The 22254-nt window shown below is 26.5% G+C and overlaps 1 protein-coding gene and 1 long non-coding RNA gene across 2 annotated transcripts; one reads left to right on the top strand and one right to left on the bottom strand.

The window, feature by feature from the left end:
* Positions 1-221: 221 nt before the first annotated feature.
* LOC142227156 (uncharacterized) lies at positions 222-1757 on the bottom strand. Its single transcript, XR_012719797.1, has 4 exons — positions 1431-1757; positions 1007-1365; positions 611-942; positions 222-546 (listed from the first exon to the last, which is right to left on the bottom strand). It is a non-coding gene; the product is annotated as an uncharacterized LOC142227156 (long non-coding RNA).
* A 501-nt stretch (positions 1758-2258) lies between these two features.
* On the top strand, positions 2259-7847 carry Tbc1d15-17 (TBC1 domain family member 15/17). Its single transcript, XM_075297543.1, has 3 exons — positions 2259-2561; positions 2678-4012; positions 6651-7847. The coding sequence occupies exons 1-3, from the start codon at positions 2394-2396 to the stop codon at positions 7305-7307; spliced, it is 2160 nt and encodes a 719-aa protein (XP_075153658.1). The 5' UTR covers positions 2259-2393; the 3' UTR covers positions 7308-7847.
* Positions 7848-22254: the final 14407 nt, after the last annotated feature.

Below are 22254 nucleotides of genomic sequence, written 5' to 3'. Positions count from 1 at the left end.
AATTTGTATGAAAGTCAATCCTAGTTCTAACTGAAAGTCAATACTAAATTTCTAGGGATTTTGTAAATTTTATTATTTTTTCGTTAACAAATATAATAATCTTAAAAATAACATTAATAATATATGAAAATAATAATATTATACCAATCAAAATGTAATTATCTTATTAAACGTATTAATAAATAAAACTATGAATACAACTTTAAATATCTTAAACATTTTTACATGTATAATTCCATTTCCTCCATAATGTTGGTGTCATTAATATGCTGGCAATTTGAAATAATTACTATCGAGGAACTTGCTGGCTTGTGTGTTAGAATAGATTCCAGCAAGAGGAAATCACAAAATATCAAACTGATGACGGGATGTAAATTGATGTAATGCACATTTTCATCCAGAAGTTCTTGATATAGGAATTGTTGCACTTTGTTTTAATTGGTTGCACTTTGTAAGTTTTCTGAAAACTTTTCTTTGTTGTTTCCTTCATCGGTTTTTCATCGGCCAACATCTTCCAAGAATATACCATTCAATGATTTTAGTTTTCTGCAAAACAATCGAGTTTTGTGATTTCCATTATGTTTTCATTTCACTTTTTATTTTGACTTACCAATTTGTATTTCTTCCAACTGACCACGTACTTCGTGATTTCCTCAAGAACGTTGGTGTTACAAAATTGTTGTTATTAAAATACTGGCAATTTTCAGGAACTTGATGATTAGATAATTGGAATAAATTTCCAGCAATTTCAATTCACAAAATAACAAATTAAACCGATGATGCACATTTTCATCCAGAAGTTCTTGATATAGGAATTGTTGCACTTTGTTTTAGTTGGTTGCACTTTGTAAGTTTTCTGACAACTTTTCTTTGTTGTTTCCTTCATCGGTTTTTCATCGGCCAACATCTTCCAAGAATATACCATTCAATGATTTTAGTTTTCTGCAAAACAATCGAGTTTTGTGATTTCCATTATGTTTTCATTTCACTTTTTATTTTGACTTACCAATTTGTATTTCTTCCAACTGACCAGGTACTTCGTGATTTCCTCAAGAACGTTGGTATTACAAAATTGTTGTTATTAAAATACTGGCAATTTTCAGGAACTTGATGGCCAGATAATTGGAATAAATTTCCAGCAATTTCAATTCACAAAATAACAAATTAAACCGATGATGCGATATAAATTAAACTATCGATGTGATGCGAATTATCATCCAGTAATTGTTGATATGGAAAAGCATAAATACCAAGTTTTTTTGGTTGCACTTTGATTTATGGAAACTTTCTCGATAAGCCACTACCATTTTTCATCGGCCAGCCTCTTAATGTGTCCAAGAATCAGCATCCAAATATTTTAGTTGTCTGCAAAGAGATTTGAGTTTAGTGACTTCCTTCAAGTTTTCATTTCGTGTTTTAGTTTTACTTACCAATTATTATAAGCAATTTTAATTGATTATTAAAAAATTTCCACATTTTTGTATTTCTTCCACGAACTTTGTTGTCCAAAGTAGTATTGAAAACCATGTGGTTTTTTCGTTGCATTTCAGGGTAGTGTTTTGTCAAAGTTTTCTCCAATTATCTTCAACACATTTTCAAAGTTTGCGTCAACATTTTGCCAAATTGGTTGTAATTCGCAAACAATTTGAAGATGAATTGAAGATGAGCTTTTTCAAGTCAAGTTGAATTTATGTTGAAAATGATATTTACCCTCAAACTGAAGAGGTGTTGCATTTGAAAAACGCTCATCCTGTGTTTATTGGGTGTTATGAAAAAAAATTTTCATTAGAGGTGCGTACCAGCTTTCGAAATTGGACGCTACGTGACAATGCATTTCTTATGGGAAGAAAATTTTTCGCAAGAGGTGCATACTACTGCTCAAGAGGCTCAAAATTTATTTTTGTGATTTTTGACATCTCAATTTAGTGGTTTTGCAAATCTTGAAACATATAGATTTCGAGCATAATGTGAACGCAATGTAAGCATTTCTGCAATGCTTGTGTTTGGGTAGTGTATACCAATGAAATATATTCAGCCAATTTCTCATACATGGGACGAACGTGTACGTTCAATTGAAATTCTAAAAACGGCTAATTTTTCTTTATAAATTCAACTGTTTTTGACATCCTAACTCGAACGAAAGAATTCGTTTCATATATGAGAAATTGTCTTTTAAATCCAAAATATGCTAGCACTTTTCTTTATCATAACTCTGGCAACACTTCAACATCAAAATGTCAGAATAGTAACAGAGATGTTATTATTCTTTGTGTTGTTGTAAACAGCTGCTAAAACGAATAAGTGCGAATAAACTTAATAATTTATTGTATTTCTCATCTTTGCAAAGAGGAAAACATCTTTATAAATACTGCGATTTGATCGCTATATGTAAAATGATCAATTCTGTGCGCTATGAGCGTGAGAACTGCGATCGTATGCAGTTCAATGTCCTGAACGAAAGTACTAGTGGAGACGACGAAATTTGTGAATCACAAACACCAAGTGTAACAATATCTGGAGGTAGTACTACAAACAAAGACGAAGCATCTGGTACTGGCAACGTAAGTTCCACGTAAATTTTTTATTTTCAATAATGTACCGTGAATAGTTATGGTTTTGAGAAGTCCATAATTGTTCACGCTATATTTCACTAATTAATTGTACACACTCCTTTCAGATATTATGTACCCACGATGGGGTCTTGCTCAAAAAGGCAAGCGCGGAACATATTGCAGATTTGCACAACAGTGGTTCACTGTCATTGGTAGAATATGGACCACCACGCCGATTATTCATCGAATGGAAACCGAATGAGAATATATTGATTGCCGATGACATTCATGATCAAGAAGACTGGGCTTTAGTCGATACCATTTCGCGAAGATCCCGCACAGTTTCCGAGTGCAAGGTTTTTAATACAAAACCTATGGAATCTTCGACTGGATCGATAAAAAATAGATGCATACGCACATGCCTCGAGGACTTATCTGGGGTAGAAGTTAAGCATCGAGGCCAAACCATTCGTTTCATACGAAAATTAGATGGAACTTTACATTCGGAATTCTTTTTTCAACATGGCAATGCAGATTTGTTTGTCCGTAGCATGCGCCAATTACACATTATCGATTTTGTTCCATCCACTCGAAGTGGAGAGGAATATGTTATTTTAACCACCGAAACCCAGAAACTGAAGAAGACTTTTGCCGAGCTGGATATCGGTGAGATAAAGTCCAGTTCAGTGGGCAATGAAAGTTGGCTGCCTCATAAGGTAGTGGGCTTTCTTGCAAACATACCCGATTATGTCACACACAAGGCTCCACCTCGAGTCCGGCCAGGATCATTGGATGCCAAAGACCGCCAAATTTCATCACCACCCTCAGACAATTATCAAATGGTAGGTCTGGCAGGTAGTTCCAATACTTCAGAATCCCGAAGTAGGGGTAGCAGTCTAGATAAATCACCAGATTTGGACTCGAGTGGTTTGGAAAATGTCAAAGAAATCGATGAGAAAATTATAGCCCCATTACCAGAACGAAAAGCAATGAAGCGAGGTTTGCCCTTGAACGAAAATCAATGGTTGGAATTTATGACTCCCGATGGACGGGTTTCCGACTCAAGACGAGTTCTTGAAATAATATTCAAAGGCGGCATAGAACCCAATTTGCGTTGTGAAGTATGGAAATATCTACTAAACTATTATCAATGGAACGATAGTGAAGTGGAAAAAATTGCCCGACGAAAGGAAAAATCAATGGAATATTATAACATGAAAGCGCAATGGTTGTCCATGACAGCCACACAAGAGGCCAATTTTTCAGGTTATCGTGATCGCAAGTGCCAAATTGAGAAAGATGTTAAAAGGACCGATCGTTCATTGGATTTCTTTGCTGGAGATGATAATCCCAATTTGAATACGTTACAGGGTATTCTAATGACATATGTCAAATATAACTTCGATTTAGGATATGTCCAAGGAATGTCCGATTTATTGGCGCCCATATTGGCTATTATGGTAAGTGACACACATCACACTCCCATTTCAACTCAAATTTGACTTTTAGACTTTATCGATAAAGTTCGATTATGGCTACTACAAAAATTGATTAGCTGACTTTGATAAATATCAAAAGTCAATAAGTAAACTTGCCATATTTTGATAAGAGTGAATTTCACCACTTGAGAGGGGGAAGGAGGAAATTTTTGAGTTGGTGACTTGGCAATATAATGGTGAATTTCCAGAAATTTGGGTATTTTTATACGCACCACCATAGAATGGTGAAGGGGCTATAATAAGTTGCCACATCGAAATATCGATTTCCGACTTTATAAAGTATATATATTCTTGATCAAGGAGAAATTCTAAGACGATAAACTCATGTTCGTCTGTCTGTTGTAATGTTGTAATCACGCTACAGCCTTCAATAATGGCGCTATCGTCCTGAAATTTGGAACAGATTTAATTTTTGTTTGCAGACAGGCCAAGTTCGAAGAAGGGCTATATACCGTTTTGGGAGGTCGAATTATATGGACCGAAATTGGAAATCTAAAAGTATTTTACGACCATAGTAAGGTGTGCTGAAAATGGTGGGTATGGGTCCATATTTTGGTATAGGCCCCATATAGACCGATCTCCCGATTTTACTTCTTGGGCTTTTATAATCCATAGGTTTTAACCAATTTGCCTAAAATTGAAAATCTAGAAGTATTTAGGTGTGCTGAATATGGTGTGTATCGGCCCATGATTTAGGCATAGTCCCCATATATACCGATCTCCCAATTTAACTTCTTGGGCTTCTAGAAATCGTAGTTTTATCCGATTAGCCTGAATTTGTAAATATACTGGTATTTTAGACACTCAAAAACCTGTATAGGGTTACATTTTTATCGGTCCATTTGATAAGGCCTCTAGTTGAACTGATCTACTTGGGAGAACAGCTGTCATCAAACCCCTCCGAAATCTTATACATTATTAAGTAACCCACTACGACGAAGAGTTTTCAAAGCAAACTATTGTATTTGATTCATGGTGGTGGGTATTTAAGATTCGTCCCGGCCGAACTTACTGCTGTATATACATGTTGAAAATCTGTTCAGTAAAATCAAATTTACCGCCATTTTCGTTAAACTCTGTTCATACAAAATGTTTTTTTTTCGGATTCTATCACGAAATTAATTGATCCAATTAAATTTTTAATTGAAATGTCTTCAATCGCAAAAATGATAGTATCAATCACCGTTTTAATTGGGCATTAAAAAAATACTTGATTAAAAAATTTATTGATTTCATTAGCAAATTTCAATTAATTTTTCAATTGACTCAATTAAAAATGTAATTGATGATTTTTACTATGACATAGTAACTCGCAAACTGGCGTAACCAAAATTTAATATTTTTTTTGCTTATTTTTTGTTTCACTAGAACTTGTCAAAAATTTATTGGGAAATTTCAGTTGCTTTTTTGGGGGATGTTAAGAATATAGATGTCTTACAAGCTAAGATTGATTTTGTAACTAGTAATTTATACAGTTGGATGTGTCTCAATAATCATTCCGTCAATGGTTCTAAGACAAAGGCATTCATTTTTTCATCTCATCCATCTCTCTTACAATGGGTGTAATATTGAGGTTGTACACCATTTGAAATGTTTGGGGGTTACCATTGACGATAGACTTTCATTTGATATACATATAGACAATGTTGTTAGTCATACGAATTTGACTCTACGATAATTGTACAAATCTGAGTTGATGCTGACTTTTTCATTAAAGAAGAGACTTGTACATGCTTTGACAATGCCCAATATTCTATACTGTATTGAGGTTTTTGTGGCACAAATGCTGGTAACATAAGGGAGGTTAAACTAGCAATTCATAGAATAGTCCGTTATCTATATTCACTTCGTCGATATGACCATATTTCTCCTCATGTCCAGGAGTTCCTTGGGTGCCCATTTTCTAGTTTTATTGACTTCAGGTCACTTGTTCTTCCACAAGATTTTCAGAGCTCAGTCACCTCGATTTCTCGTGGACTTATTTTCTTTTGGCCGCTCGCGGCGAAATCAGATTGTTATGCCGCTTGCCAGAGGTTATATGGACAAGTCATTTCAGTCTAGAATCGCCAGATCATATAATTGTCTCCCTAATAACTTAAAGGATTTCTCGATTTCCGATTCGACTTATCGAAGGTTATCCAACCTCGTGTTAGTAGTGTTGCTTTGTTGTGGTTGATTTAGTAAATAATCTTTTCTTATTTTGTCTTCTTTAAATTATATTGGGAACCTAAAATCTTTTGTGTTATTTCATATTATTAATTAATTTATTTTTATACTATTTTATACATATTTATATTTATTATATACACGCATATGTTCTCACATTGCCATAACTTGAATTGTACTTTATTCATAGTTAGTGGTCCGTTGTAATTTATATAAATTGGCCGCTATGTGGCTTCAAATTACGTGATGAAAATAAAAACAAAAATAAAAAAGAACTCCTAGGCTGATTGTGTGGCAGTAATAGAAAGAGTTATGGAAATATTCTTATTCATAATTTCTAAAGATATAGCTGATTTAAATGGACAAAGTCTAGGGATTCGAAAAAAATATGTTGTAGTTTCGAACGTAATTAAAATTTTCTATAACTTTGCAGGAAAATGAAGTGGATGCCTTTTGGTGTTTTGTGGGCTTTATGGACATGGTATTTGCCAATTTCGACATTGATCAGGCCGGCATGAAAACTCAATTCAGTCAATTACGAAGCTTATTGGAATTTGCCAACCCACGTCTCTTCAAATACATGAAAAATCATGATTCTGATAATATGTACTTCTGTTTCCGTTGGCTGCTGGTGTGGTACAAACGAGAATTTGTCAACGAAGACATACTAAAGCTATGGGAATGTCTATGGACGAGATTACCATGTCCCAATTTCCATATACTTATATCAGTGGCTATTCTAGATCAAGAAACGGATATAATAATCGAAAGCAAATTCCAATTTACCGAAATATTGAAACATGTCAACGAGCTATCGGGTAATATTGACTTGCAGAAAACTCTCCAAACAGCTGAGGCAATCTATTATCAAATCAAAGAGGCCGAACATTTGCCCAATGAGATAAGGCAAATCATAGGCGAACCCCTGCTGGAGACCAATGATCATCGAGATGAAGATAACAATTCACCCCAATCATTTGATGATGGTTTTGATGAGTTGGTGCGAGAATTGACCCCAGAAGAAATGAAACGAAAACAAGAGCTACTCGAAGAGGCTTGTGAACGTTCCATGTTTTTACAGTACATGTAGGTTTTAGGCTTATAAATACGGAAAAAACCTATGCATATTATCTTATGTTATATTATTTACAACACACACACAAACGTATACAAAAACAAAAAACAAACACAAATTGGTTTTAGAATTTAAAATGTATTTAAGTTATTCGTAAGCTGTCGTAACATGTTTTCCTTTGTTTATATATTCGTATTTGTCCATGTCCCTCTCTCTCTCTCTTTGATAAAGGCAGTTTTCACTATATATTTTAGAACATAGTCAAATAAAATTGAAACACAGATATGGACAATTCTTGCAAATTTGTCTAAAAAAGAACAAATACAAAAACGAAATAGGAATCCCATTAAAAATATCCTTCTATCTGTAGTGGTTTATCAGAATATACAGCATCACTTTTTATCCCTAAACGAACTTCGAAAACGAATCATATAAAACAATACCAAAAAAACAAACCGAAAATAAACGCCGAAATAGTAAACGTGAAATAACACACAAATTCAATTATTATGCAAACTAAATATACAATTTTTTAAAAATCATATAAAATCTTAATTACCTATTATATTTTTATTAAAAAAACGTTGGAATCAGACTGGCATTTTTAAGGTAAGTGCTTTTTTAAATCGTAACTCGAAGATAACTTTTTCGTTTATGATAAGAATTTATTCAAAATTTTTGATGTGTTTTGATGTCGAAACACTGACTGGAAAGAGAGAATAAGGAGAAAATCGTTATAGCTTATTTTTCTATAGAAATAAAATTTTAACTAAATTTTCCATTGGAAATAACATTTTTTCCAACATTTTCTATAGAAATACAATTTTGACAAAATTTCCTATAGAAATAAAATTTTGACAAAATCTTCTATAGAAATAAAATTTTGACAAAATCTTCTATAGAAATAAAATTTTGGCAAAATTTTCTATAGAAATAAAATTTTTACAAAATTTTCTATAGAAATGCAATTTTGACAACATTTTCTATAGAAATAAAATGTTGACAAAATTTTCTATAGAAATAAAAATATGACAAAATTTTCTAAAGAAATATTGACAAAATTTTCTATAGAAATAAAATTTTGGTGAAATTTTCTATGGAAATAAAATTTTGGTGAAATTTTCTATAGAAATAAAATTTGATAAAATTTTCTATAGAAATAAAATTTTGACAAAATTTTCTATAGAAATAAATTTTTGACAAAATTTTCTATAGAAATAAAATTTTGACAAAATTTTCTATAAAAATAAAATTGTGACAAATTTTTCTATAGAAATAAAATTTGACAAAATTTTCTATACATATAAAATTTGACATTTTCTTAGAAATCAAATTTTGACGAAATTTTCTATAGAAATAAAATTTTGACAAAATTTTCTATAGAAATAAATTTTTGACAAAATTTTCTATAGAAATAAAATTTTGACAAAATTTTCTATAGAAATAAAATTTTGACAAAATTTTCTATAGAAATAAAATTTTGACAAAATTTTCTATAAAAATAAAATTGTGACAAATTTTTCTATAGAAATAAAATTTGACAAAATTTTCTATACATATAAAATTTGACATTTTCTTAGAAATCAAATTTTGACGAAATTTTCTATAGAAATAAAATGTTGACAAAATTTTCTATAAAAATAAAATTGTGACAAAATTTTTTATAGAAATAAAATTTTGACAAAATTTTCTATAGAAATAAAATGTTGACAAAATTTTCTAAAGAAATAAAATTTTGACAAAATTTTCTATAGAAATAAAATTTTGACAAAATTTTCTATAGAAATAAAATTGTGACAAAATTTTCTATAGAAATAAAATTTGATAAAATTTTCTATAGAAATAAAATTTTGACAAAATTTTCTATAGAAATAAAATTTTGACAAAATTTTCTATAAAAATAAAATTGTGACAAAATTTTTTATAGAAATAAAATTTGATAAAATTTTCTATAGAAATAAAATTTTGACAAAATTTTCTATAGAAATAAAATTTTGACAAAATTTTCTAAAAATAAAATTTGATAAAATTTTCTATAGAAATAAAATTTCAAGAAAAATTTCTATAGAAACAAAATTTTGGTGAAATTTTCTATGGAAATAAAATTTTGGTGAAGTTTCCTATAGAAATAAAATTATGAAAAAATTTTCTATGGAAGTAAAATTTTGACAAAATTTTCTATAGAAATAAAATGTTGACAAAATTTTCTATAGAAATAAAATTTGACAAAGTTTTCTATAGAAATAAAATTTGACAAAATTTTCTATAGAAATAAAATTTTAACAAAATTTTCTACAGAAATAAAATTTTGACAAAATTTTCTATAGAAATAAAATTATGACAAATTTTCTATAGAAATAAAATTTTGACAAAATTTTCTATAGAAATAAAATTTTGACAAAATTTTCTATAGAAATAAAATTTTGACAAAATTTTCTATAGAAATAAAATGTTGACGAAATTTTTGATAGATATAAAATTTTGACAAAATGTTCTATAGAAATAAAATTTTGACAACATTTTCTATAGAAAAAAAATTTTAACAAAATTTTCTATAGAAATAAAATTTTGACAAAATTTTCTATAGAAATAAAATAAAATTTTGGTGAAATTTCCTATGGAAATAAAATTTTGGTGAAATTTTCTATAGAAATAAAATTTTGAAAAAATTTTCTATAAAAATAAAATTTTGACAAAATTTTCTATAGCAATAAAATTTTGACAAAATGTTCTATAAAAATAAAATTGTGACAAAATTTTCTATGGAAATAAAATTTGATAAAATTTTCTATAGAAATAAAATTTGACAAAATTTCCTATAGAAATAAAATTTTGACAAAATCTTCTATAGAAATAAAATTTTGACAAAATCTTCTATAGAAATAAAATTTTGACAAAATTTTCTATAGAAATAAAATTTTTACAAAATTTTCTATAGAAATGCAATTTTGACAACATTTTCTATAGAAATAAAATGTTGACAAAATTTTCTATAGAAATAAAAATATGACAAAATTTTCTAAAGAAATATTGACAAAATTTTCTATAGAAATAAATTTTTGGTGAAATTTTCTATGGAAATAAAATTTTGGTGAAATTTTCTATAGAAATAAAATTTGATAAAATTTTCTATAGAGATAAAATTTTGACAAAATTTTCTATAGAAATAAATTTTTGACAAAATTTTCTATAGAAATAAAATTTTGACAAAATTTTCTATAAAAATAAAATTGTGACAAATTTTTCTATAGAAATAAAATTTGACAAAATTTTCTATACATATAAAATTTGACATTTTCTTAGAAATCAAATTTTGACGAAATTTTCTATAGAAATAAAATTTTGACAAAATTTTCTATAGAAATAAATTTTTGACAAAATTTTCAATAGAAATAAAATTTTGACAAAATTTTCTATAGAAATAAAATTTTGACAAAATTTTCTATAAAAATAAAATTGTGACAAATTTTTCTATAGAAATAAAATTTGACAAAATTTTCTATACATATAAAATTTGACATTTTCTTAGAAATCAAATTTTGACGAAATTTTCTATAGAAATAAAATGTTGACAAAATTTTCTATAGAAATAAAATTTGACAAAATTTTTTATAGAAATAAAATTTTGACAAAATTTTCTATAGAAATAAAATTTTGACAAAATTTTCTATAGAAATAAAATTTGACAAAATTTTCTATAAAAATAAAATTTTCTATAGAAATAAAATTTTCTATAGAAATAAAATTTGACAAAATTTTCTATAGAAATAAACTGTTGACGAAATTTTTGATAGATATAAAATTTTGACAAAATTTTCTATAAAAATAAAATTTTGACAACATTTTCTATAGAAACAAAATTTTGACAAAATTTTCTATAGAAATTAAATTTTTACAAAATTTTCTATAGAAATAAAATGTTGACAAAATTTTCTATAGAAATAAAATTTTCACAAAATTTTCTATACAAATAAAATTTTGGTGAAATTTTCTATAGAAATAAAATTTTGACTAAATTTTCTATAGAAATAAAATTTTGACTAAATTTTCTATAGAAATAAAATTTTGACAAAATTTTCTATAGAACTAAAATTTTAACAAAATTTTCTATAATATTAAAATTTTAACAAAATTTTCTATAGAAATAAAATTTTGATAAAAGTTTCTATAAAAATAAAATTTTGATAAAAGTTTCTATAGAAATAAGATTTTGACAAAATTTTCTATAGAAATAAAATGTTGACAAAATTTTCTAAAGAAATAAAATTTTGACAAAATTTTCTATAGAAATAAAATTTTGACAAAATTTTCTATAGAAATAAAATTGTGACAAAATTTTCTATAGAAATAAAATTTGATAAAATTTTCTATAGAAATAAAATTTTGACAAAATTTTCTATAGAAATAAAATTTTGACAAAATTTTCTATAAAAATAAAATTGTGACAAAATTTTTTATAGAAATAAAATTTGATAAAATTTTCTATAGAAATAAAATTTTGACAAAATTTTCTATAGAAATAAAATTTTGACAAAATTTTCTAAAAATAAAATTTGATAAAATTTTCTATAGAAATAAAATTTCAAGAAAAATTTCTATAGAAACAAAATTTTGGTGAAATTTTCTATGGAAATAAAATTTTGGTGAAGTTTCCTATAGAAATAAAATTATGAAAAAATTTTCTATGGAAGTAAAATTTTGACAAAATTTTCTATAGAAATAAAATGTTGACAAAATTTTCTATAGAAATAAAATTTGACAAAGTTTTCTATAGAAATAAAATTTGACAAAATTTTCTATAGAAATAAAATTTTAACAAAATTTTCTACAGAAATAAAATTTTGACAAAATTTTCTATAGAAATAAAATTATGACAAATTTTCTATAGAAATAAAATTTTGACAAAATTTTCTATAGAAATAAAATTTTGACAAAATTTTCTATAGAAATAAAATTTTGACAAAATTTTCTATAGAAATAAAATGTTGACGAAATTTTTGATAGATATAAAATTTTGACAAAATGTTCTATAGAAATAAAATTTTGACAACATTTTCTATAGAAAAAAAATTTTAACAAAATTTTCTATAGAAATAAAATTTTGACAAAATTTTCTATAGAAATAAAATTTTGACAAAATTTCCTATAGAAATAAAATTTTGGTGAAATTTCCTATGGAAATAAAATTTTGGTGAAATTTTCTATAGAAATAAAATTTTGAAAAAATTTTCTATAAAAATAAAATTTTGACAAAATTTTCTATAGCAATAAAATTTTGACAAAATGTTCTATAAAAATAAAATTGTGACAAAATTTTCTATGGAAATAAAATTTGATAAAATTTTCTATAGAAATAAAATTTGACAAAATTTCCTATAGAAATAAAATTTTGACAAAATCTTCTATAGAAATAAAATTTTGACAAAATCTTCTATAGAAATAAAATTTTGACAAAATTTTCTATAGAAATAAAATTTTTACAAAATTTTCTATAGAAATGCAATTTTGACAACATTTTCTATAGAAATAAAATGTTGACAAAATTTTCTATAGAAATAAAAATATGACAAAATTTTCTAAAGAAATATTGACAAAATTTTCTATAGAAATAAATTTTTGGTGAAATTTTCTATGGAAATAAAATTTTGGTGAAATTTTCTATAGAAATAAAATTTGATAAAATTTTCTATAGAGATAAAATTTTGACAAAATTTTCTATAGAAATAAATTTTTGACAAAATTTTCTATAGAAATAAAATTTTGACAAAATTTTCTATAAAAATAAAATTGTGACAAATTTTTCTATAGAAATAAAATTTGACAAAATTTTCTATACATATAAAATTTGACATTTTCTTAGAAATCAAATTTTGACGAAATTTTCTATAGAAATAAAATTTTGACAAAATTTTCTATAGAAATAAATTTTTGACAAAATTTTCAATAGAAATAAAATTTTGACAAAATTTTCTATAGAAATAAAATTTTGACAAAATTTTCTATAAAAATAAAATTGTGACAAATTTTTCTATAGAAATAAAATTTGACAAAATTTTCTATACATATAAAATTTGACATTTTCTTAGAAATCAAATTTTGACGAAATTTTCTATAGAAATAAAATGTTGACAAAATTTTCTATAGAAATAAAATTTGACAAAATTTTTTATAGAAATAAAATTTTGACAAAATTTTCTATAGAAATAAAATTTTGACAAAATTTTCTATAGAAATAAAATTTGACAAAATTTTCTATAAAAATAAAATTTTCTATAGAAATAAAATTTTCTATAGAAATAAAATTTGACAAAATTTTCTATAGAAATAAACTGTTGACGAAATTTTTGATAGATATAAAATTTTGACAAAATTTTCTATAGAAATAAAATTTTGACAACATTTTCTATAGAAACAAAATTTTGACAACATTTTCTATAGAAATTAAATTTTTACAAAATTTTCTATAGAAATAAAATGTTGACAAAATTTTCTATAGAAATAAAATTTTCACAAAATTTTCTATACAAATAAAATTTTGGTGAAATTTTCTATAGAAATAAAATTTTGACTAAATTTTCTATAGAAATAAAATTTTGACTAAATTTTCTATAGAAATAAAATTTTGACTAAATTTTCTATAGAAATGAAATTTTGACAAAATTTTCTATAGAATTAAAATTTTAACAAAATTTTCTATAATATTAAAATTTTAACAAAATTTTCTATAGAAATAAAATTTTGACAAAATTTTCTATAAAAATAAAATTTTGATAAAAGTTTCTATAGAAATAAGATTTTGACAAAATTTTCTAGAGAAATAAAATGTTGACAAAATTTTCTAAAGAAATAAAATTTTGACAAAATTTTCTATAGAAATAAAATTTGATAAAATTTTCTATAGAAATAAAATTTTGACAAAATTTTCTATAGAAATAAAATTTTGACAAAATTTTCTATAAAAATAAAATTGTGACAAAATTTTTTATAGAACTAAAATTTGATAAAATTTTCTATAGAAATAAAATTTTGACAAAATTTTCTAAAAATAAAATTTGATAAAATTTTCTATAGAAATAAAAATTCGAAAATTGTTATAGAAATAAAATTTCAAGAAAAATTTCTATAGAAACAAAATTTTGGTGAAATTTTCTATGGAAATAAAATTTTGGTGAAATTTCCTATAGAAATAAAATTATGACAAAATTTTCTATAGAAATAAAATTTTGACAAAATTTTCTATAGAAATAAAATGTTGACAAAATTTTCTATAGAAATAAAATTTTGACAAAATTTTCTATAGAAATAAAATTTTGACAAAATTTTCTATAGAAATAAAATGTTGACGAAATTTTTGATAGATATGAAATTTTGTCAAAATGTTCTATAGAAATAAAATTTTGACAACATTTTCTATAGAAAATTTTGGTGAAATTTCCTATGGAAATAAAATTTTGGTGAAATTTTCTATAGAAATAAAATTTTGAAAAAATTTTCTACAAAAATAAAATTTTGACAAAATTTTCTATAGCAATAGCATTTTGACAAAATTTTCTATAAAAATAAAATTGTGACAAAATTTGCTATGGAAATAAAATTTGATAAAATTTTCTATAGAAATAAAATTTGACAAAATTTTCTATAGAAATAAAATTTCGAGAAAATTTTTATAGAAATAAAATTTCAAGAAAAATTTCTATAGAAATAAAATTTTGATGAAATTTCCTATAGAAATAAAATTATGACAAAATTTTCTATAGAAATAAAATTATGACAAAATTTTCTATAGAAATAAAATTTTGACAAAATTTTCTATAGGAATAAAATTTTGATAAAATTTTCTATAGAAATACAATTTTGACAAATATTTTTTTATCAAAATAAAATTTTGACACTTTTTAGCTAAAAAAATCGGAGTCAGTAAATCTACCTTGCTTGTGTAGGCTATTGAAACAGAGGTTTTGAATTTTTATATGTACTTTTTTATTTTACTTTTTTAGAATTTGTTGTTGTATATATTATTCAATATCAGTATCAATTTGTTAATGTTATAATGATAATTGTTATGGTTTCTCTGTAATATAATGAATAATAAATCATACTTAGTTGTCGATTAATAAAATTGTAAGTTTTTATGTTGTTTTAAAATTACAAAAAAAAAAAATAATAATAATTTGTATAATTTTCTTGTAGAATGGAGCTGACTCATCTCAAGTCATACTTTTTGTGGGAAATATTTCGAATATAATTTATAGGATTTTCTCATCATAACTTAGAGCTCTTAATGTAATGGGAAATTTATAAAATATATCCTTTTAGAAGGGTCTATAATTTGAGGACTTGTTTGGTTTTTATTTCATCTCGACCCTAATAAAAATATTGTTTGTATGAATGTATATTAATATTAAGTATATAAGTAATATAATGCAGCAACAGGTTAATTATAAATTTTTATGTATAATTTTCATTGCATACTTCAAGATAAATTCTATTTTGTTGTCGATTGGTTGGTTTGGTTGGTGTCTCTATTATATACCTATTTTTGTAATTTTCAAGCAGAGCAATTTACAATGGATGAAAATTTTTGAGTTTTTTTTTTTTTTGTAAAAGAAAAAAACATATATTTATTTAACAAAATTTAATGTTTTAATTTAAAGTGAAAACTCCCATGGTGATACAAAAGGTTTATATACTTACATTAAAATTTTCTATTTACAAAACATAAAATTTATTATTTTTACAATGCATTTTTTCATTGTTTTTATTATATTTATTAGTTTTTTTGTGCTTTAACTTAAATAAAACTTACATCTTACAACATAATAAAATTGTAATTTCTCATTTATTGGAAATGTTAATATTAAGCATGCATAAAGTACATTTTTTTAATTTAAATTATTTTTTTATCATATTTTTATTCTATTTTAATAAGCGTTTTATAAAGATCTCTTAAAATATTATTCCAATACTTAGATTAATAATGATTTTATTTAAAAAAAAAATAGAGTAATTGCTATCCTAGATTCCAATTAATTTTTTCCACAGCAGCTTGAAGGAATCTAGAATTTTTATACCCTATTTTAAAATTATTTTTTTTGGAGACGAGATGATGTATTTTATAACAAAAAAAATAAACTAACTTTTTCAAACAGAAAATCGAAATTCGTTAATGGTAACAGCAAAAACGTCGATATAAGAGGACAAAATATCTGTTGAAATCGAGAAACCAACCAATAAGCACTAAAATAAACTTAAAACCCTTAATGTAATCGCTAAAAATCAGTTTCATAGTAATGTAAAGTATTTTGAGAAATACTACCATATTTTGTCTGCTATTTCTTAATAGTAAAAAAACATTTAGTAGAAACAACAGAAAGTCTGCTAAAACAACAAAAAGTCTGCTTAAAAAGGGAAACCAGTCGCTGTTTGCTGAAATAGCAAACATTGTCTGCTATTTAAGTTCAATTACACTAAAACGTGTTTTAGTTTGGCTGAAACAAATAAAAAAGTGAACCTAAGGGCTATCGTAATACAATTACTAAAATATTTTATGAATATCTATAGTATTAGACGAAAAATCTGAATATTTATGAAATTGAGGCATAACAGCAAACAAAAAATTTTTGCTAATCGCATTTAGGAGCTTGTAAGTATGTTAGAGTGCAAAAATATACCAAATGCTATTTTGGATTCTTAACTATGCTTTGGGGAAAAATTTATAACCTAAACATTTTATATTTTGTTGTTCGTTAGACCCTGAAGTACAAAAATATAACAGCAGACATCGACTGCTGTTTTTAGCAGACTTTTTTCTATAAGTATAGACATATGTTTCTTTGCTGGCTAATGCAATTTGCCATAGTCTTTAGTGTAGATATGACGGGGTGAGATGATTTAATTTGGGTCTTATATGTGAATGTTCTATAAGTCTGGCATTTTTAAGGTAAGTAATTTTTTTTTAAACCTTAACTCGAAGATAACTTTTTCGTTTATGATAAGAATTTATTCAAAAATACATCAGTGTTTTGATGTCGAAACACTGACTGGAAAAAGAGAATAAGGACAAAATCGTTATAGGTTATTTTTCTATAGAAATAAAATTTTAACAACATTTTCCATTGGAAATAAAAATTTTTCCAACATTCCAATACAATTTTGACAAAATTTTCTATAAAAATAAAATTTTAACAAACTTTTCTATAGAAATAAAATTTTTACAAAATTTTATATAGAATTAAAATTTTGACAAAATTTTCTATAGAAATAAAATTTTAACAAAATTTTTTATAGAAATAAAATTTTTCCAACATTTTCTATAGAAATAAAATTTTGACAGAATTTTCTATAAAAATAAAATTTTAACAAAATTTTTTATAGAAATAAAATTTTTCCAACATTTTCTATAGAAATAAAATTTTGACAAAATTTTCTATAAAAATAAAATTTTAACAAACTTTTCTATAGAAATAAAATTTTGACAACATTTTCTATAGAAATAAAATTTTGACAACATTTTCTATAGAAATAAAAATTTAACAAAATTTTTTATAGAAATAAAATTTTGACAAAATTTTCTATAGAAATAAAATTTTGACAAAATTTTCTATAGAAATGCAATTTTGACAAAATTTTCTATAGAAATAAAATTTTGACAAAATTTTCTGTAGAAACAAAATTTTAACAAAATTTTCTACAGAAATAAAATTTTGGTAGATTACCATGATTATGAACCGATATCATATGCTGACACCACGTACCAAATTTCAACCGGATCGGATGAAATTTGCTTCTCTTAGAGGCTCCGCAAGCCAAATCTGAGGATCGATTTATATGGGGGCTATATATAATTATGGACCGATATGGACCAATTCCTGCATGGATGTTGGATACCATATACTAACACCACGTACCAAATTTCAACCGGATCGGATGATTTTTGCTCCTCTAAGAGGCTCCGGAGGTCAAATCTGGGGATCGGCTTATATGGGGGCTATATATAATTATGGATCGATATGGACCAATTTTGGCATGGTTGTTAGAGACAATATACTAACACCACGTACCAAATTTCAATCGGATCGGATGATTTTTGCTCCTCTAAGAGGCTCCGGAGGTCAAATGTGGGGATCGGCTTATATGGGGGCTATATATAATTATGGATCGATATGGACCAATTTTGGCATGGTTGTTAGAGACAATATACTAACACCACGTACCAAATTTCAATCGGATCGGATGATTTTTGCTCCTCTAAGAGGCTCCGGAGGTCAAATCTGGGGATCGGTTTATATGGGGGCTATATATAATTATGGGCCGATGTGGACCAATTTTTGCATGGTCATTAGAGAACATATACCAACACCATGTACCAAATTTCAGCCGGATCGGATGAAATTTGCTTCTCTTAGAGGCTCCGCAAGCCAAATCGGGGGATCGGTTTATATGGAGGCTATATATAATTATGGACCGATGTGGACCTATTTTTGCATGGTTCTTAGAGACCACATACTAACACCATGTACCAAATTTCAGCCGGATCGGATGAAATTTGGTTTTCTTAGAGGCTCCGCAAGCCAAATCGGGGGATCGGTTTATATGGGGGCTATATGTAATTATGGACCGATATGGACCAATTTCTGCATGGTTGTTAGAGACCATATACTAACACCATGTACCAAATTTCAGCCGGATCGGATGAAATTTGCTTCTCTTAGAGCAATCGCAAGCCAAATTTGGGGGCTATACGTAAAAGTGGACCGATATGGCCCATTTGCACTACCATCCGACCTACATCAATAACAACTACTTGTGCCAAGCTTCAGGTCGATAGCTTGATTCGTTCGGAAGTTAGCGTGATTTCAACAGACGGACGGGCGGACATGCTCAGATCGACTCAAAATTTCACCACGACCCAGAATACTTTATGGGGTCTTAGAGCAATATTTCGATGTGTTACAAACGGAATGACAAAGTTAATATACCCCCATCCTATGGTGGAGGGTATAAAAATTTGTGCTAATCGCATTTAAGAGATTGTAAGTATATTAGAGTGCAAAAATATACCAAATACTACTTTGGGTTCTTAACTATGCTTTGGGGAAAAATTTATAACCTAAACATTTTATAATTTATTGTTCGTTAGACCCTGAAGTACAAAAATATAACAGCAGACATCGACTGCTGGTTTTAGCAGACTTTTTCTATGAGTATAGACAAATGTTTCTTTGCTGGCTAGTGCAATTTGCCATAGTCTTTAGTGTAGATATGACGGGGTGAGATGAGTTAATTTGGGTCTTATATGTGAATGTTCTATAAGTCTGGCATTTTTTTAAACCTTAACTCGAAGATAACTTTTTCGTTTATGATAAGAATTTATTCAAAATTACATCAGTGTTTTGATGTCGAAACACTGAGTGGAAAAAGAGAATAAGGACCAAATCGTTATAGGTTATTGTTCTCTAGAAATAAAATTTTAACAAAATTTTCCATTAGAAATAAAAAATTTTCCAAAATTTTCTATAGAAATACAATTTTGATAAAAATTTTCTATAAAAATAAAATTTTGATAAAATTTTCTATAGAAATAAAATTTTGACAAAATTTTCTATAGAAATAAAATTTTAACAACATTTTCCATTGGAAATAAAAATTTTTCCAAAATTTTCTATAGAAATAAAATTTTGACAAAATTTTCTATAGTAATAAAATTTTGACAAAATTTTCTATAGAAATAAAATTTTGACAAAATTTTCTATAGAAATAAAATTTTGACAAAATTTTCTACAGAAATAAATTTTTGACAAAATTTTCTATAGAAATAAAATTTTAACAAAATTTTTTATAGAAATAAAATTTTGACAAATTTTTCTATAGAAATAAAATTTTGACAAAATTTTCTACAGATATAAAATTTTGACAAAGTTTTCTATAGATATAAAATTTTGACAAATTTTTCTAAAGAAATAAAATTTTCCATTGAAACAAATATAAAGAAAATTTTCTATAGAAATACAATTTTAACAAACTTTTCTATAGAAATAAAAATTTTACAAAATTTTCTATTGATTACAAATGTTATTGCATAATTAAAAATTGCTAATTGCAATTACAGACTGCTGTTTTTCAGAAAACGAGTTACTGCTATTTTAAAAGCTTGTTTGTGGTAAAAGTAACACACACCCTGTTCTGGTTTACGAATTCCCTAAACGCAATATTTTCCTCAATCGCTAGTTTCCAAACCACAATGATATATCGATTAGAGGTCTGCACAATTCCACTTGTAAATGAAGAGTACACGTGTACTTGCTACATGAGTACATCTATTTGAGAGAGTCGCAAAACAATTGGTACACATTTTGATGAACACCAAAAGCCACGAGTAACTTCTTGTTGCTACTCTGATGTCTTCACTACCAACAAACACATATTCCTCTTTCTCTCTTATTGAAGTGTACTCAGAGTGATCACGTCGAGTATGTTGCGACAACAAAACTTCATAGAGTACTTCATGTACCACGTGCAGTTTTAGAAATACAAAAAACAGTTACTCTCCATAATATATGTTTTCGGTTTTTATAAAGAACGCCAAACGTTAAGGTAAGTGTGTGACATACATAAATATATGAAATATGTGACATACATACATATCTATGATTAATAATAATGGAAAGTTTTGCTTCGCACATAACTGAGAAATTTCCTGTTCCCCTATTCTCAACAAACTCTCCCCGGGGAATTTTCTCCTTTCCCTTATTCTAAACCAACTTCGTGAAATGAGAAACTCTTCCCTGGGAGAAAAATTGGTATTACGAATGCCAATAAAAGGGGAAAAACGATAGGAATCAGAGTACGAAAACAAACGAAACGATTGACGTACGTTTCATTGTATAATTCAAACTCACAAACCTTTCAATTTTCGTGAATCGTTTTGTACGCAGATGAAAACGTAACAACAAACATTTCAAAGCACAAGAGAACAAAACAAAACGATTGCTTTAGCACTCTTCGGATTTGCGGCGCCCAGTTATTTCGTTCGGTAACGAAATGGGAATAAAATATTTGCAAAAGTTTGCTATGCGAAACGATCATAACAATGGTACATAACCACAAATATTCTCATTGAGCAATATATAACATGTGTTATGTTTCCAATAATAAATTGAACAAATAAAATGCAAGGGACTTGCTACCAAAATGTATCATTTCCCTGCAATTTCATGTCAAAAACCTTAAATAAAAACCAAAAAAATGAAAAAGTCTCGTCATGTACCAGGATGGGATGCATACAAGTATGGAATCCTCACCTCATGTTCACAGATCTGTACATATTTTAAAAATTCTTGCAAATTTAGAAAATAAAATAAAAGCTTTACACTTAAAGTTCTCCTTCCTGTTATAGTAATAAATGTGGACATGCGTCCCGTCAACACATCCTATTACTGTTGGAATTCCATGCGTGGCGTAAAAAGCAAATGACATTTTCTTTTTTCCTCTTCCGTTTTGATGAAATATATGCACTTTGGACATATGCATTCTTCAAATAAGTTTATGACTCCTTTAAGAACTTTGCTCCGGTTACATCCATCTTTTCCTACGCCCATTTTAGTGGCCACTTTCGGCAAAGAAGCGTAGAGCGTAGGGATGCCAGACGTGCTCTTTTAAAGAGCACATGTGCTCTTTTAAAGAGCACATGTGCTCTTTTTTACAAAATGTGCTCTTAAAACAAGACAGGTCAAAAGAGCACGTAAAAGTGCTCTATTTTTAGTTAAGTGCGCTTTTTATGCATCACAGCAAATATTAATCCAACGCGATTCAATAAATGGCAAAAGTGAACTGAAAATACGTGAATGTCGCACAAACAGATTTTCCTAGACGTTATTTTCTAATTAAATAGTGTTTTACTTTATATATAAGGGTCGTAGAAGAGCACGCCGATGTTACTTCTTCACTTTGTACTCTGTAAGGA

Source organism: Haematobia irritans, chromosome 2 (genome assembly GCF_050003625.1).
Source record: "Haematobia irritans isolate KBUSLIRL chromosome 2, ASM5000362v1, whole genome shotgun sequence".
Lineage (NCBI taxonomy): Eukaryota > Metazoa > Arthropoda > Insecta > Diptera > Muscidae > Haematobia > Haematobia irritans.
The sequence above is the reverse complement of the archived record's forward strand: the minus strand, read 5'-3'. Positions and strand labels throughout refer to the sequence as shown.